Source organism: Geotrypetes seraphini, chromosome 6 (assembly GCF_902459505.1).
Source record: "Geotrypetes seraphini chromosome 6, aGeoSer1.1, whole genome shotgun sequence".
Taxonomy (NCBI): domain Eukaryota; kingdom Metazoa; phylum Chordata; class Amphibia; order Gymnophiona; family Dermophiidae; genus Geotrypetes; species Geotrypetes seraphini.
In genome coordinates this window covers 191,559,175-191,577,276 of record NC_047089.1, presented here as the reverse complement: position 1 = coordinate 191,577,276, position 18,102 = coordinate 191,559,175, and the positions used below count along the sequence as shown (strand labels likewise).

At 46.7% G+C, this 18,102-nt stretch overlaps 1 protein-coding gene across 1 annotated transcript in view; it reads right to left on the bottom strand.

Annotated features, from left to right (window-relative positions):
• The window catches only part of LOC117362933 (disintegrin and metalloproteinase domain-containing protein 9-like), a 570,152-nt gene that overhangs the window by 375,819 nt on the left and 176,231 nt on the right, over nt 1–18,102 (bottom strand). Inside the window, exon 5 of the mRNA XM_033950023.1 lies at nt 13,975–14,043. Within this exon, the coding sequence (XP_033805914.1) occupies nt 13,975–14,043 (69 nt within the window). The remainder of the gene's footprint in view (nt 1–13,974; nt 14,044–18,102) is intronic.

Here is an 18,102-nt window from a genome sequence, read left to right as displayed (position 1 = left end):
AGACGCAAACGGCCGGACCTGTGGGCATCGGGCAATTGGCAGCTTCATCATGATAACGCATTCTTCACATTTGATACTGAGTTTCCTGGTCAAACACAACACACCAGTGATTCCTCATGCTCCCTACTCTCTCGACATGACTTCTGGCTTTTCCTCAAGCTGAAAATGCCCCTGAAAGGGACCAGATTTCAGTCAAGAGAAGACTTCAAACAGAATGCGATGGACCAGTTGCGAGCAATCTCAAAAGAAGCGTTCCAGCGCTGCTTCTGACAATGGCAGAATCGTTTGAAGAATTGTGTGGCAGCTCAAGGGGACTAATTTGAAGGAGATTAATACAGTGGTGCCTCGCATAACGGACGCCTCGCACAGCGAACGCTGCGCACAACGAACTTTATGTCTTGATCCGTACAACGAAGTCGCCCGAGCTGCATCCTTCCGCGCAGGCACTGCGCTTAACTGCCCTCTCTCCGCCTGGTTCCCTCTTGCCCCCCCGACTCCCCGACACGATCGGGGCAAGAGGGAGCTCAAGCCCTCTTGCCCCCCCCCGACTCCCCGACACGATCGGGGCAAGAGGGAGCTCAAGCCCTCTTGCCCCCCCGACTCCCCGACACGATCGGGGCAAGAGGGAGCTCAAGCCCTCTTGCCCCCCCGACTCCCCGACACGATCGGGGCAAAAGGGAGCTCAAGCCCTCTTGCCCCCCCGACTCCCCGACACGATCGGGGCAAAAGGGAGCCCAAGCCCTCTTGCCCCGCCGATTCCCCAACTCCCCGACAATATCGGGCCAGGAGGGAGCCCAAGTCCTCCTGGCCACGGCGACCCCCTAACCCCACCCTGCACTACATTACGGGCAGGAGGGATCCCAGGCCCTCCTGCCCTCGACGCAAACCCCCCCTCCCCCCAATGACCGCCCCCCCCCAAGAACCTCCGACCGCCCCCCCAGCCGACCCGCGACCCCCCTGGCCGACCCCCACGACACCCCCAACCCCCTTCCCCGTACCTTTCTGTAGTTGGCCGGACAGACGGGAGCCAAACCCGCCTGTCCGGCAGGCAGCCATCAACGGAATGAGGCCGGATTGGCCCATCCGTCCCAAAGCTCCGCCTACTGGTGGGGCCTAAGGCACCTGGGCCAATAAGAATAGGCCCGGGAGCCTTAGGTCCCTCCTGGGGGCGGGGCCTGAGGCACATGGGCCCAACCCGACCATGTGCCTCAGGCCCTGCCCCCAGGAGGGACCTAAGGCTCCCGGGCCTATTCTGATTGGCCCAGGCGCCTTAGGCCCCACCAGTAGGCGGAGCTTTGGGACGGATGGGCCAATCCGGCCTCATTCCGTCGATGGCTGCCTGCCGGACAGGCGGGTTTGGCTCCCGTCTGTCCGGCCAACTACAGAAAGGTACGGGGAAGGGGGTTGGGGGTGTCGTGGGGGTCGGCCAGGGGGGTCGCGGGTCGGCTGGGGGGGCGGTCGGAGGTTCTTGGGGGGCGGTCGTTGGGGGGAGGGGGGGTTTGCGTCGAGGGCAGGAGGGCCTGGGATCCCTCCTGCCCGTAATGTAGTGCAGGGTGGGGTTAGGGGGTCGCCGTGGCCAGGAGGACTTGGGCTCCCTCCTGGCCCGATATTGTCGGGGAGTTGGGGAATCGGCGGGGCAAGAGGGCTTGGGCTCCCTTTTGCCCCGATCGTGTCGGGGAGTCGGGGGGGCAAGAGGGCTTGAGCTCCCTTTTGCCCCGATCGTGTCGGGGAGTCGGGGGGGGCAAGAGGGCTTGAGCTCCCTCTTGCCCCGATCGTGTCGGGGAGTCGGGGGGGCAAGAGGGCTTGAGCTCCCTTTTGCCCCGATCGTGTCGGGGAGTCGGGGGGGCAAGAGGGCTTGAGCTCCCTCTTGCCCCGATCGTGTCGGGGAGTCGGGGGGGCAAGAGGGCTTGAGCTCCCTCTTGCCCCGATCGTGTCAGGGGTGCCAGGGACCACACGGAGTCACCCACCGTACCACCCGATTCGGGTAAGCGCAGGTATCGGTGGGTGGCTTATTTGCGGGGGGGTGCCTTATTTTACATTTTTTTCTAAAAAGGGGGGGCTGTCTTATTTGATGGCCCTGCCTTATCATCGGGGAAACACGGTTGAAAAAAAAAAAAAAATGAACAGTTAAGTCCCAGTTTTTGCCGCTGAGACTCTGCCCTCTCACTGTAAAATTAGACTCTACTTAGTCTGTCTTTAAATTTAAAAAATGTGTGTTGTTTTAAAAAACAATTATGTTTTTAGATGTATCTAAATAAAAATAATAACCAAAAATTTATCTTTTTTTATGTCATCTTAGCATATTTTATGCTACAGAACGAATTATTTTTTTTAACATGTATTGTTATGGGAAAACGCGTTTCACACAACGAACGTTTCACATAACAAACTTGCTCCTGGAACGGATTAAGTTCGTTGTGTGAGGCACCACTGTATAAGATTGTTGTATCTGAATACAAGTATTTTTTATGAATAAAGGTCTGATACTTTTTGAACAGCCCTCGTACTTCCACTTTTGTGGAGAGGTACCATATCCGCCCTTCTCCAGTCCTCCGGTATTCTAGAGACTCACTGAAAATGTCAGTCAGTAGAGCTACCAGAACTTCCCTAAGTTCCTTCAGCACCCTCAGATGTACCCCATCTGGCCCCATCGCTTTGTCTACCTTTATTTTAGCTAGCTCCTCACGAACACAACCCTCTGAAAATTGATCAGGGTCTATTATTCCTCCATCCCTATTCACATTTGTCTTCTGTGATCCCGTTCCTGGTGCTTCAGCCGAGAACACAGAACAGAAATATTTGTTAAGCAATTCAGCCTTTTCTCTATCAGCTTATACATATTCCTCCCCTTCACCTTTGAGTCTCACAATGCCACTTTTGCACTTCTTCTTATCACTAATATATCTAAAAAATGTCTTGTCTCCCCATTTTACCATGTCAGCTATTTTTTTTTCCATTTGCTTTCCTGACTACATGACCAGCCTCTTAACTTTTCCAGATATTTTTGCCTGACTTCCTCTTTCTGCAATCTTTTGCAGTTTATGAAAGCTAATCTCTTATTCCTTACCTTCTCAGCTACTACTCTTGAGAACCAAAGTGGCCTTCTTTTCCTCTTACTTTTACTTACTTGCCTCATAAAAAGGTTTGGCACCCTTACAATTGCTCCTTTCAGTTTTGCCTACCACATTTCCACTCCTTCCAGATGTTCCTACCCAGACAATTCCTTGATGTAAACCCCCGTCCAAACAAAGTTAGTTTTTAAAAAGTCTTGGACCTTTGCTTTTGAATGAGCCCTCTCTATACCCATCTTAATATTAAACCTTACCATGCAGTGATCACTGGATGCTAGATGATCACCCACTGTAACATCAGAAACACTTTCCCCATTTGTAAGCACTAAGTCCAGTATGACCCCATACCATGCTGGAACAGTTCTCCTTGTAAAGAATCTAGGATCTCCCTACTTCTAGAAGACCCCACAATACATAGAAACATAGAAACATAGAAATAGACGGCAGATAAGGGCCCACGGCCCATCTAGTCTGCCCACCTTAATGTCCCTCCCCTACCTTTGCCCTGTGAATAGATCCCATGTGCCGATCCCATTTGACCTTAAAATCAGGCATGCTGCTGGCCTCAATCACCTGTAGTGGAAGACTATTCCAGCAATCAACCACTCTTTCAGTGAAAAAGAATTTCCTGGTGTCACCTCGTAGTTTCCCGCCCCTGATTTTCAACGGATGCCCTCTTGTTGTCGTGGGACCCTTGAAAAAGAAGATATCTTCCTCCGCCTCGATGCGGCCCGTAAGATACTTGAACGTCTCGATCATGTCCCCCCTCTCTCTGCGCTCCTCGAGCGAGTATAGCTGTAATTTGTCAAGCCGTTTTTCGTATGGTAGATCCTTGAGTCCCGAGACCATCCGGGTGGCCATTCTTTGCACCGACTCCAGTCTCAGCACATCCTTGCGATAATGCGGCCTCCAGAATTGCACACAGTATTCCAGGTGGGGCCTCACCACCTGGAATAGGGATACCCCAATCAATAGGGATACCCCAATCAATATCTGGCATGTTAAAATCACCTATTAGCAAGACTTCCCCTTTTTTAGATATATTCTGAATGTCTACTATTAAATCTCTATCTACTTCTTCCATCTGTGGAGGAGGCCTGTAAATCACACCAATGAAAATATATTCACCATTCCCTCTTTCCAAATTGATCCACAGTGCCTCTTCTTTGCCCTGCAGATCCTGCAATTGTGTGGCTTAATATGATCTTTTAACATATAACGCTACTCCCCCTCCTTTTCTTTCTACCCTGTCTTTCCTGAACAGATAATAGCCCGGTATAACTACATCCCAGTCATGGTTCTCCGTAAACTGGATATAACTGGAACCTCACACCCTACTCTGCCGCTTTCCTGAACTAGCAGCAGTGGCACTAAACTTTAAATTCACTCATCGCAAGACCTTTCTGCACCTCCTCCACCCCACTCCGACAACATTTCCTTGTTCCAGAGAAGAGCCAGCAGCACAGGGAGGTGCAGCAAGGTCCCATGATTGATGACTGGATTTAAGTTTACAGCTGCTGCTGCTGGATGGAAGAGAGGTGGATGGAGAGAGAGAGAGAGAGAGGGGGGCAAGCTGCTGGATAGAAGAGGGGTGGATGGAGAGAAAGAAGAGAGCAGATGCTGGATGGAAGTGGGGAGGAGAGAGAGAGGAGCAGACAATGGAAGTGGAGAGAGGGGGAAGACGCTGGATGGAAGTGGACAGAGGAGAAGATGCTGGATGGAAGGAGTAGAGAAAGAGGGCATATAATGGAAGGATGAGATAAATAAATATCACATTCTGGATGGGTGGGGGGAAGAGGATAAAGTTAGTGAAATACTGGAGTTGTTGAGGGAAAGAGGTAACAAGCTGTAGAGATAGATACAGTGAAAAGTGAAACTGAGGATTGGATAGCAATAATTTAATCTAGACAGATATAGAAAAATTGAGAAGGAAGACAAGGGAAGAAAAGGAAAGGGAAGGAAAATAGAGTGAAAGGCCAGACCATGGGGGTGTAGGAGAAGTAAGGGAAGGAGAGGAGAGAGATGCCAGACCACTGGGGATAGAGAGAGATGGAAGAGGGTGGCAGACAGTTTCTGGAATGGGCATAGAAGGAGAGAAGATGCCATATAGAAGGGGCAGAGAGAGGGCAGACAGTGGTTGTAAGGAAGAGAGAAGATGAGGAAAGCAGAAACCAGAGAAGAAAAAGGTAGAAAAAAAAATTTCTATTTATTTTTTTGCTTTAGGATAAAGTAGTTTTGTAGCTGGGTTGATAAATATTTATAAATAGAAAATGAAAATGGAAATAAGGTGATCCTTTTATTGGACTAATTGTAATACATTTTTTTACTAATTCAGAGACCAAAACCCCCTTCCTCGGGTAAGGACAGGATACCATAAAGCACAGTTACTTACTGTAACAGGTGTTATCCAGGGACAGCAGGCAGATATTCTTGACTGATGGGTGACGGCACCGACGGAGCCCCAGTACGGACAATTTTAGAGTGATTGCACTCTAAGAACTTAGAAAGTTCTAGCTAGGCCGCACCTCGCGTGCGCGAGTGCCTTCCCGCCCGACGAAGGCGCGCGGTCCCCAGTTAGTATAAGCCAGCTAAGAAGCCAACCCGGGGAGGTGGGAGGGACACAAGAATATCTGCCTGCTGTCCCTGGATAACACCTGTTACGGTAAGTAACTGTGCTTTATCCCAGGACAAGCAGGCAGCATATTCTTGACTGATGGGTGACCTCCAAGCTAACAAAAAGAGGGATGGAGGGAAGGTTGGCCATTAGGAAAATAAATTTTGTAAAACAGATTGGCCGAAGTGTCCATCCCATCTGGAGAATGCATCCAGACAATAGTGAGATGTAAAAGTATGAACTGAGGACCAAGTAGCAGCCTTGCAGATTTCCTCAATGGAAGTGGAGCGGAGGAAAGCTACAGAAGCTGCCATAGCTCTAACTTTGTGGCCCGTGACAGAACCTTCCAGTGTCAGGCCCGACTGAGCATAACAGAATGAAATGCAAGCAGCAAGCTAATTGGATAGAGTGCGTTTAGATACAGGATGACCCATCTTGTTAGGATCAAAGGACAAAAACAGTTGAGGAGATGATCTGTGAGGTTTAATGCGTTCAAGATAGTAAGCCAAAGCACGTTTACAGTCCAAGGTATGTAAAGCCTGTTCACCTGGATGAGAATGAGGCTTCGGGAAAAACACAGGAAGGACAATGGACTGGTTAAGGTGAAAGTCAGACACAACCTTAGGGAGAAACTTTGGGTGTGTACGGAGAACCACCTTATCATGGTGAAAAACAGTGAAAGGTGGATCGGCCACTAGTGCATGTAACTCACTGACCCTCCTGGCAGAAGTGAGAGCTATAAGGAAGACCACTTTCCAAGTAAGAAATTTGAAATGTGCTATGGCCAAAGGTTCAAAAGGAGGCTTCATTAAAGCGGAAAGAACCACATTGAGATCCCAGACCACAGGAGGGGGCTTGAGAGGTGGTTTCACATTGAAAAGGCCCCTCATGAACCTGGAAACCAAAGGATGAGCAGAGAGGGGTTTTCCATGAATTGGCTCATGAAAGGCAGCAATGGCACTGAGATGAACTCTGATAGACATAGATTTGAGACCAGAGTCAGACAAGGAAAGAAGATAGTCCAACACCAGTCCCACTGCTAGAGACATGGGATTATAGTGATGTAAGAGGCACTAGGAAGAAAACCGAGACCATTTCTGTTGATAACACTGAAGGGTGGACGGTTTCCTGGAAGCATCAATGATAGAACGGACAGGCTGAGAAAGGAGTGAGTGAGCCAAAGTTAGCCCGAGAGATACCAAGCAGTCAGGTGCAGAGACTGTAAGTTGGGATGCAGTAGGGACTGTTGATGCTGAGTAAGTAGAGATGGAAACAGTGGAAGAAGTATGGGCTCCCTGGAACTGAGTTGAAGTAGAAGGGAGAACCAATGTTGCCTGGGCCACCGTGGAGTGATGAGAATCATGGTAGCTTGTTCCCTCTTGAGCTTGAACAATGTCCGCAGCATGAGCAGTAGAGGAGGAAATGCATATAGGAAGAGATTGGTCCAATCCAGGAGAAATGCATCGGGTGCCAGACGGTGAGGGGAGTAGAGTCTGGAGCAAAACAGGGGCAGTTGATGATTGTGAGGAGCTGCAAAAAGGTCCACCTGAGGAGTGCCCCATTGAGTGAAAATGGACTGGAGAGTCAAGGGGTCGAGAGTCCATTTGTGAGGTTGGAGAATTCTGCTGAGATTGTCTGCTAAGGAATTCTGGTCCCCTTGAATGTAGACAGCTTTCAGGAATAAATGACGAGCTGTCGCCCAAGACCAAATCCATTGGGCTTCCTGACACAACAGGCGAGAGCCCGTCCCTCCCTGTTTGTTGATGTAGTACATTGCAACTTGATTGTCTGTGCAAATGAGTAGTACTTGAGGAAAGAGAAGATGTTGAAATGCCTTGAGGGCATAAAACATTGCTCGTAGTTCCAGGAAATTGATGTGGTATTTCTTTTCCTGGGCAGTCCAAAACCCCTGAGTTTGGAATTCGTTCAAGTGAGCTCCCCAGGCATAAGGGGATGCGTCTGTGGTGATCACGAGATGATGAGGAGGTAAATGGAACAGTAGACCTCTGGAGAGATTTGAAGATGTCAATCACCAAAGAAGCGACTGTCGAAGAGACGAGGTCACAGATATGTGTTGTGAGCAACGATCCGTCGCTTGAGACCACTGGGTTGCTAGGGTCCATTGAGGAGTACGCAGGTGGAGACGTGCGAAGGGGGTGACATGCACTGTCGAAGCCATGTGCCCCAAGAGCACCATCATGTGATTTGCAGAGATGGTAATCTATTGCAACACCTGCCGACAGAGATGAAGGATGGTCTGAAGGCGGTTGGATGGAAGAAATGCCCTCACGAGAACAGTGTCCAGAATGGCGCCAATGAATTGAAGTCGCTGGGTTGGAATGAGGTGCGACTTGGGTAGATTGATTTCGAAACCCAACAGTTGAAGGAAGTGAATGGTCTGGTTGGTGGCAAGCAGAACCGCCTGAGGGGAATGAGCCTTGATCAGCCAGTCGTCCAAATAAGGGAAGACTTGAAAATTGTGAGAGCGGAGATAGGCTGCTACCACAATCAGACACTTGGTGAATACCCTGGGAGAGGAGGCCAGACTGAAGGGTAGCACCTTGTACTGATAATGATTTTGATTGATGAGAAAGCGTAGATATTGCCTGGACGTCAGATGGATTTGAATATGTTTGTAGGCCTCTTTGAGATCAAGGGAGCATAGCCAGTCGCCCTGAGTGAGAAGAGGGTAGAGGGTCGCAAGAGAGAGCATTTTGAACTTCTCCTTGACCAAACATTTGTTGAGATCTCTGAGATCTAATATAGGTCTGAGGTCTCCTGTCTTTTTGGGGACTAGAAAGTACCTGGAGTAAACTCCCTGACCTCGCTGATCTGGAGGAACTTCTTTGATGGCATTGAGAAGAAGGAGGGATTGAACCTCTTGAGCGAGAAGGAGGGACTGAGACTTGTTGGAAGCAGACTCTTTTGGCAGGCCTAACGGCGGAGGAGTCTGAAAGTTGAGGGAGTAGCCGTGGGCGATGATAGAGAGCACCCATTGGTCGGTGGTGATGACCTCCCATCGAGCCAGATAAATTTGGAGGCGACCTCCGATAGGCTGTGGAAGAGGACATGAGGGAGGAAGACTGGCAATGCCCTGGAGAAGAGAGTCAAAAGGGCTGAGTTGGTTTAGGCTGAGCAACAGGTTTTATTGCAGGCGGTTGTTGTTGGCGAGCCTGTTGGTGCTGTTGCTGCCTCTGAGGCTGAGGAGGATGAGGCTGAATTGGCCGAGCAGAGAAACGGCGCTGATACGACGTCTGCTGCCTATAAGGACGAGGAGGGTTTTCTTTTTGTTTTTCAATAAGGTATCCCACCTCGTCTCATGAGCCGAAAGTTTCTGGGTGGTGGTATCCAGAGATTCTCCAAAGAGCTCATCACCCAGGCAGGGAGCATTGGCAAGGCGGTCCTGGTGGTTAACATCAAGTTCTGAGACGCGAAGCCATGCTAATCATCTCATAGCGACAGACATTGCAGTAGCTCGGGATGTCAGTTCAAATGTGTCATAGATGGAACGGACCATAAACTTCCTGAGCTGCAAGTGACTGGTAGTACATTGCTGAAAAGCAGAAAGTTTACAGTCTGGAATATATTTCTGAAAAGTGGCCATCTGCTGTATAAGATGTTTCAGGTAAAACGAGAAGTGGAATGCATAGTTACCTGAACGGTTGGCCAACATAGCATTCTGGTAAAGTCGTTTACCAAATTTGTCCATAGCTTTGCCTTCTCTGCCAGGAGGGACAGAAGCATACACACTTGAGCCTGCAGATTTTTTTAGGGTTGACTCCACCAGCAAAGATTCATGTGGAAGCTGAGGTTTGTCAAACCCTGGAATAGGAATAACTTTATAAAGTGATTCCAATTTCCTTGGAGCTCCTGTGATGGTAAGCGGAGTCTCCAGATTTTTGTAAAAGGTTTCCCTTAAAATATCATTAAGGGGTAGTTTCAAAAATTCTTTGGGAGGTTGGTCAAAGTCCAAAGCATCCAGGAATGCCTTGGACTTTTTAGAATCAGACTCTAATGGGAGAGAAAGGGTGTCTGACATCTCCCTAAGAAATTTAGTGAAGGAAGAGTGCTCTGGCTTACTAGCAGGATCCTGCACCGATGGGTCAGCCTCATCGGATGAAAAATCCTCCTCGGTACCAAGGGGATCTTCGGAATCATCCCATAAATCAGGGTCACGTACCGATGGAAGACGGCCCTGAGATAGAGGAGTAGAGGATTCGGTATGCCTGGTTTTGCGTACCGATTTGCCGGAACGCATCGACACCATACCTGGTGACTGTAACGCGATACGGGTGTCAGAGAGCGGTACCGGATCAGAGACTGAGTGAACAGCTCGATGAAGAGACTTTGGCTCTGCCGATAAAATAGGCATAGACATTGAAGAGGCAGATTTAAGCGGTGCCGATAACGTCGATGCCGACAAAATAGGCTGGTCAACGAGCGGTACCGTAGGCTCAGTAGGTACCGACACTGGAAGGTTTGGAGTTAGCAGAGCCGGGAGCAGGTGTTGTAATTGCTCCTTAAGCTGGACCTGGAGGATGGATGCTATGCGCTCATCCAAAGACGGTCCCGATGGCACCGGTACTGCTTTTTTCTTACTCGGTACCTGCGGTGCAGCTCGACGCTCAGGCGAAGTCGATGCCGATGCCGATGAAGAGGCAGTCACTTCTATGGGAGAGGAGCGTTTGTGGGGCCGGTGCGCAGTCTGCAGGACTTGGCTCACTGCATGTTCGACTGGCGGGCCAAGAACAGTAGGGGTTGGCTTCTTAGCCGGCTTACCTGTGGGGTGCGACACCGAAGATGTATCTTGCGGTGTCGAAACCGCCGGTGCCGACTTGGAAGAAGTTGTCGATGCCGGTGGAACTTCCATAGCGGCACCGAAAAGAAGCTGCTGCTGAATCTGGCGATTCTTCAAAGTTCTCTTTTGAAGAGAACCACAGCGGATGCACGTCGCAGCCCTATGGTCCGGACCCAAGCACTGAAGGCACCACTTGTGCGGGTCAGATAAAGAAATAGGGCGTGCACACTGCTGACACTTTTTAAAACCCGGTGAAGGGGGCATGAAGGGAAAAATGGCAGTAGCAAAATCGAAGCCCGAGGCTTCGATGGTGCCAACAGGCCCCGCCGGGGCCGACCGAGAAAAGTCGAAAAAAATTAGACTTTTTTTTTTAAAATTTAGTGAAGAAAGAATAAAAAAACGAGAACGTGAAGAGTTTCACGAGGAAAAATATGCGAGCGGGAAGGCAAAAAAAAGGATTATCCAACAGCCGTTGGAAAACATGCGTCTTCTTAGCTCCGCGGAAACTAAGAAACTGGGGACCGTGCGCCTTCGTCGGGCGGGAAGGCACTCGCGCACGCGCGGTACGGCCTAGCTAGAACTTTCTAATTTCTTAGAGTGCAATCACTCTAAAATTGTCCGTACCGGGGCTCCATTGGTGCCGTCACCCATCAGTCAAGAATATGCTGCCTGCTTTTCCTGGGATAACAGCACTATACTTTACTGACCTGAGAAAAGAGGTTTTGACCTCTGAAAGCTAATTGAAAAATATATTAGTCCAATAAAATAGTATTATCTTATTTTCTATTTTTGTTTTATTTTTCTCCCCCCTTTTATGAAGCCGCGACAATATTAGCTCTGATGCTCAAAATAATTCTATGAGTGCCGGAGCTTTTACTGCCCAGGTCAGCAATAAAAAAGGCTAATGCGGCTTCATACGGGGGGGGGGGGGGGTGCCTCTATAAAGCCATGTTATGGTGTTTTATTGCCAGCTGTGGCAGTAAAAGCTCCGATGCTCATAGAATTCATGAGTGTTGTAGCTTTTACTGCTGCGTCCAGCAATAAAAAACCCTAATGAAGCCTCATAAAAGAGGGGGTGGGGTTATTTGTTAATTTGTAAAGTGATTTCTGTTTTTTCAAATTTACATATGCAATCTTTATATTTTGCACAATATTAGGTGACATGCATCACTGTTTCTGTTACTGTGGTGTTGCATAGTATGCAGAGTCCAGCTCCATGGTGGTTCAGTTTAACTTTTGTCTACATATTTCTACTCTACTCCCCCCCCCTTTTTACAAAGCCATAGCATGATTTTTAGTAGTGCTGCCCGATTCACAATTCGAATCAATTCACCGATTCATTTTGGGTGAATCAGTTCAAATTGATTCAAAAACAAACAAACAAAAGAAATCGGCCTCCCGATTCGGTGACTGGCCCTCCCCGCTCACGCAGGATCGGCAGCGCTGCCTCCTGCTGGCCAGCCGCTGCCGCTCCTGCTTTAGAGGGCGAGTGGGGAGTGTTAATTGGGAAGTGCTTCTGTCTGGCTTTCTCCCTGGCCTCCCGGTATCAATTTACCTAATTTCAGCAGCCTGCATAAGATCGCTAGTGCTAGCGATCTTTGCAAGCTGCCATAGGTTTTCCGAGCTGCATTCTCTCTGCCGCGGTCCCGCCCCTCCTCTGATGTCAGAGGAGGGGTGGGACCGTGGCAGAGAGAAGGCAGCTCGGAAGACCTATGGCAGCTTGCAAAGATCGCTAACACTAGCGATCTTATGCAGGCTGCTGAAATTAAGTAAATTGAGGCTGGGGGAACACGCAGGCCTTCCGGGAGGGGCGGGGAGGGGGGGTGTTGCAGTCCTTCAGGGGGTGGGGGGGTTTGTACAGGCCTTCAGGGGAGACAGGCAGGCCTTCAAGGATGGGGTGTAGGCCTTCAGTGGGAGGAGGTGCAGGCCTTCAGTGGTATGGTGTAGGCTTTCGGGGGGGGGGGGGGTGCAGACCTTCGGGGGGGAACAGACCTTCGGGGGGGGGGCCCTGGTATAGAAGTACACGGAGGGAGGGAGGGAAGGTGGGGTTCAAAGAGACGTGCATATGCCGGACTTTGGGGGGAAGAAATAATGGGTCTAAAAATAGAGAGCGGGAGAGATGATGGACAATGGGATTTAGGGAGGGAAGGAACAGAAAGGGGAGAAGTTGGACACAAGGGTTGGTGTGGAGGGGGGGATAGAGATACTGGATAGGAGAGTAGTTGGGAAAAGAAAGGGAGAGATGGTGGACCTTGGAGTGATGGGGAAGGAGGGAGAGATGCTGGATGAAAGAGTAGTTGAAAAAAGGTGGATCTGTGGATGGAGACGAAAAAAAGGAAAGATGCCAGACCTCCGGGGGAGGGAAGGGAAACGGAAGGGGAGGACAGAGATGGATGGTTAGCATGGAGAAAGAAGGAGACCCTGGCAAGCAAGTTATCAGAAGACAGCCAGAGCCTGGGACCAACAAGATTTGAATAATGACCAGACAACAAAAGGTAGAAAAAATAATTTTGTTTTCTATTTTGTGATTACAATGTCAGATTTGAAATGTGTATACTGCCAGAGCTGGTGTTAGACCACAAATGTGAGATAGGATTTAACCGAGAGGGGAAAAGTCTTTTTTGTTTGTTTACACCACAGAGCCAGTGTGGTTAGGAGAAGGCAAAGGGGGTGAAGAGGCTATAAAATAAACCCACTAGGATGTTTTTACAAAACACCCAATTGGGCAGGAAAATCGAATCGAAAAATCGATTCATTAGACTGAATCGAATCAATTTTTTTTTTCCTGAATCGGGCAGCACTAGTTTTTAGCGCTGGTCATGGTGGTAACAGGTCTGACACTCATAGGAATTCTATGAGCATCAGAGCTATTACCACAATGGCCAGTGCTAAAAACTGCAGTACGGTTTTATAAGGGGGAGGGTAAGTTTGTTATTACATATTCCATACTCAGCGAAGGTGTTTTCTGTGTTCTGTGTGTACAAAAGGCATGGTTCTCTGTTAGCATTGACTGTGTAGGATCAATCTGTACTAGTCTGGCTTCTTTAGTTTTACAGTGGTTGAATATATAAGATGCTGCCTTTTCCTAGGTGCATTCTTGTTGTGCAACGTATGGATTGTTACTAAAACTCATGTATTTCATATAGATGAGGGGGATGTCAAAAAATGATGGGCCCCTGTGTCACATATGCTAGGTACGACACTGGGCTTCAGTGTGTTTACAGTGGCAGCATTGTTACTGTGGCTTTGTAAAAGGGGCCCATAATTTGTATGCCAATTCTTCAGCCAAAATTAATCTGGATATCAAATACAGTTGGATATTTTCAATATGCAATCAGCAGCTGATGCTAGCCACATAAGAGCTTTTCACTATCAACCCCATTGCATTTTAACTGGATGTATTTGGTTTGTAAATTGTACAGCTAAATTTGGTTATATGACCCATGATTATGGAATAGAAAGGCACGTTTTGAAATAAAGTTATAACTTACCCATTCATAATCTATAACTAGAGCCAGTTCCACATATCGCCTTCTTTCCTTGATATTTGAAATTGGTGGCTTAAAATTAATAAAACAAAAAGGGTTACAATATACTACACACTTATTTTATATTTAGCATACTCTTGCACAGAAAGCATAAAATCTATCTAGGTAATACTTCCCTTGAATTGGTGGCAATTTTAGGGTAATTCCTAAAAGATTTCATTCAGGTAAACCAAGTTACTTACCTATCAGGGCCAGCCTTAGGCAGGAGTGACAGGGATAGCTGCACAAGGCCTTGCACTCCCAGAGGCCCTGTAGCCTCTGCAAGTCCCATTTTTTCTGCCTCCCTACCACTGCTACCTCTCCAAACCAGCAGCAGCAGTGGTGGCTAAACAAGTTAAAAGCTATTGCGAGGCCCACTCTGTATAGGCATAGCTGCCGGTTCTGCCCTCCACCGACATCACTTTGTGTTCCAGGACAAAGCCAGCAGCAATGCCTTTGCAGAGTCAGCCCCAAGATATTTTTTAACTTGGTTAGTCCGGTGAAGAGACAAGAGCAATGGGGGGGGGGGGGGTAGGGGGGATGGATAGATGCTGGATGGCAGAAAATGGGGAGAGGGGGGAAAAATGCTTGATGAAAGAGGGGGAGAGAAAAGAGACAGACATTAGCTGAGAGGGGCAGATGGAAGAGGTAGATGCTGGAAAGGGCAGTAAGAGGGGACGAAAAAGGGCAAATGCTAGATGGAGAGAAAGGCTGGATGAAAGAAGGCAGAGAGAGGGTGCAGGTTTTCAATAGAAGAGGGGAAGAGCTAGGGGATAAGTGCTCAGAAAGAGGAGGCAGACAGTGGAAGGGGTAGAGAGAGGTCTAATGCTGGATGAAAAGGAAAAAGGACAAGTAAGAGACTGGGGGACAAGTGAAACTGGGGAATAAAAGGAAGGAGAGTTAGGGTAGTGGAATGAGTTGAAAAGGCTGCAGGTAGACACAGTAAAAAGAGGAAAATGAATTCCTTCTAAATTATCCAATCTTCAATCTGGAAAGAAAGGCAGAAAACTAATTTTGAAGAAAGCTGAAGGGAAAAAGAGGAATGAGAAAAATGACAAATGGACAGGAAATCTTGGCAACAGAGTTAAGAGAAGCAGAAGTGAGAGACTGGGACCAACACAATTAGAAAAAGTAAACGGCCTGATAACAAAAGTAAAAAAAATAAAATTTCAGTTTAGGATCATAGTGTAATATCTGTATTAATCAATGTTAATAAATATACATTGAAAATGGAAATACAGGGATCTCTTTTTATTGGGCTAATTTAAATACATTTTTGACCAACACTGAGACCAAAACTTCCTTCCCAATGGTATACTTTCCTGACCTAAGGAAATAAGTTTTGGCTTCTGAAAGCTAATTGAAAACACATATTTAGTACAATGAAATGGTACCATATTTAGGCCCTCTTTTACTAAGTTGTGGTAGAGCTAAATGTTCCAATGCTGCTCTGACACTCATAGGAATTCTATAAGCATCAGAACATTTAGCACTCTGGGCTGCGGTAGAAACCTCTATTGTGGCTTAGTAAAAGAGGGGGTTATTTTCCACTGTTTCATTTTTATTTGTATTTGCTAATTTATAATGGAGTGATTGGAATATATCCCAATTTTTATAGGTATCATCAAGCCTATATTATGCGCCAAGGTATGTATTGGGTCCTCCCAGAGCCCACTGAAAATATCCCGTAAGAGACATTCTTCTAATACCAGATTGGCTTTTCACATGTTAAATTTAACAAAACCATGAAAGATCTGGCTTTCTCTGTATCTTTGGACGCGGAGAAAGCCTTTGATCAGGTTGAGTGGACTTTTATGTATCAAGCATTAGACTGATTTGGTATAGGTTCGGGATTTATACAAATGATTCAGACGTTGTATAGCTCCCCTGCTGCAAGATTGTTATTAATAATAATTTATCAGAGCGTTTTAATTTGCAGAGGGGGGTTAGACAAGGCTGTCCATTATCTCCTTTGCTTTTTGATATTGTATTAGAACCCTTGTTATTAGCCATTCAACAAGCAAAGGGGATACAGGGTATTCCCCGTACAGATTGGAAATACAAAGTTTCAGCATATGCAGATGATATACTGCTTTATTTGAGAAATCCAGAAACTACCATTCCATGCTTGCTAGAGTTGATAGATACATTTGGAAAATTTTCAGGTTATAAAATAAATTGGAGTAAGTCAGAAATGCTTCCACTTAATATGCATTGTATTATAGGATTATTTGATTCTTTCTCATTCGTATGGAAGAAAGATGGATTAAAATACTTAGGTATTAGGATAAAAAATACACTGGAAGACACAATGAAAGAGAATGAAATTTTTTTATTAAAAAAAAGTAACAGAAATGTGTGAGCAATGGAATCCTTTACATCTTTCTTGGTGGGGGAGAGTCTAAACTATTAAAATGATGATATTGCCTGTGGTTTGTTATCAAATGAGTATGATATCTGGATTTATGAATAAAAAACCAAAGAATGGTCTTAGAGACATTTGGAGCATTGAGATTAAGCATCAAATTTCTGCATCTCAATGGCCAAGAATTTGGTCTTGGAGAATGAGATGTACAGTGTCCGCATCTATGAGACAAACTTGGTTCTTTTGGTTACATAGAGCATTTTGGACCCCAGTTCGATTACAAAAGTTGGATAGCTCTAAGTCTAATAGATGCTGGCATTGCAATCTGGAAGCAGGGACCTTAGATCATTTAATATTTTATTGTCCCGATATCATGGCTTTTGGGAAATCAATTTGGTCTCAAATAAATTGTTTATTAGAAAACCATGTAGCATTATCATATGATACTATTCTGTTCAGTATGTCAATGAGAACAAAAAGTCAAATTTCATCAAGTAGGAGAAGATCCAAGATGGCGACGGAGTAAGTCGCGTCGGTGAGAGGCTCCTGCATAATTGACAAAAGATTTACTTACTTGCTTTTTCTTCTACTTTTGCAATGCCGAAGCGCAGGGGAAGACAGAGGGGCGTTCTGCCAACTTTCTCTGCCTCTTCGCCGTCTGCCTCTTCTGCCTCTTCGCCTCTGCCTCTTCGCCGCGATCACCAACTTTGCCGTCCCAGTTGGAGCTGGCGTATCTGCAGATCAAGGTGGGCAGACCTCGATCTTGGAGGGCGAGACTTCGCTCAACCCGATGGGAGCTGGAGTTCCTCCTCGCCCCGGGACGGTGTTGGGAACGTTGTTTGCAGCACAGGAAGCTCCGGAGTTGATTCCTCCGGCGGTGCTGCAGATTTCCCCTCTGACCCTGGATGAGATGCACAGCTTGCTGGCTCGTTTGCAGCCGACAGTGAAGAATGGAGGAACAGAAACCTGTAATGCTACAGAGAAGGAGAAGGTGGAATCTAGTGGTGATTCCCGGTTCAACTTTGCTTCCTCCTTTGATAAGACCTGATGTTATAGACATGGAGGCTATTTGGAGTGGCTTGGAATCATTGTATAAGGTATGCTATCAATTTGTCACTTCAGCCCAGAGTACTAACATACAGCTTAAGACTTTTGAAGAGAAACTTCTAAAACAATCCGATAGAATAGACAAATTGGAAAAATCTGTGACTGAAGCGAAAGCTTCAATTAATTTACAACTGAAGGATAAAAATTTACTTGTTAGAATATTGGAAAATTTGGAAAATGCTAATAGGAGTTTGAACCTTAGATTTTTAAATTTTCCTATTTCCAAACTCCAATCGGCAAGAGAACTGTTTCATTCCTTCTTGAGATCAGTACTTAAATTTCCTGAAAACAATTTACCACCGTTACATAAATCATATTATTTAAATATTCCTAAAGAGGATAAAGGAAAAGGAACCGTAGCAGGAGATTTAGATCTCACAGCTATCCTGGAAACATCTCAACAAGAAGAAATTATGGGAAGAGCAACCTTATTGGTAACCTTTGTTTTTAATCAAGACAAGGAAGCAGTTCTTCGTCTATTCTATAAGACTGATAATTCAGAATTTTATGGTTCAAAAGTCTTAATTTTTCCTGATGTATCAAAATGGACTCAAGATAGACGAAAGAAATTTTTAATTTATCGTCAGTCAAATTTGAGTATAGGAGCAACTTTTCAGTTA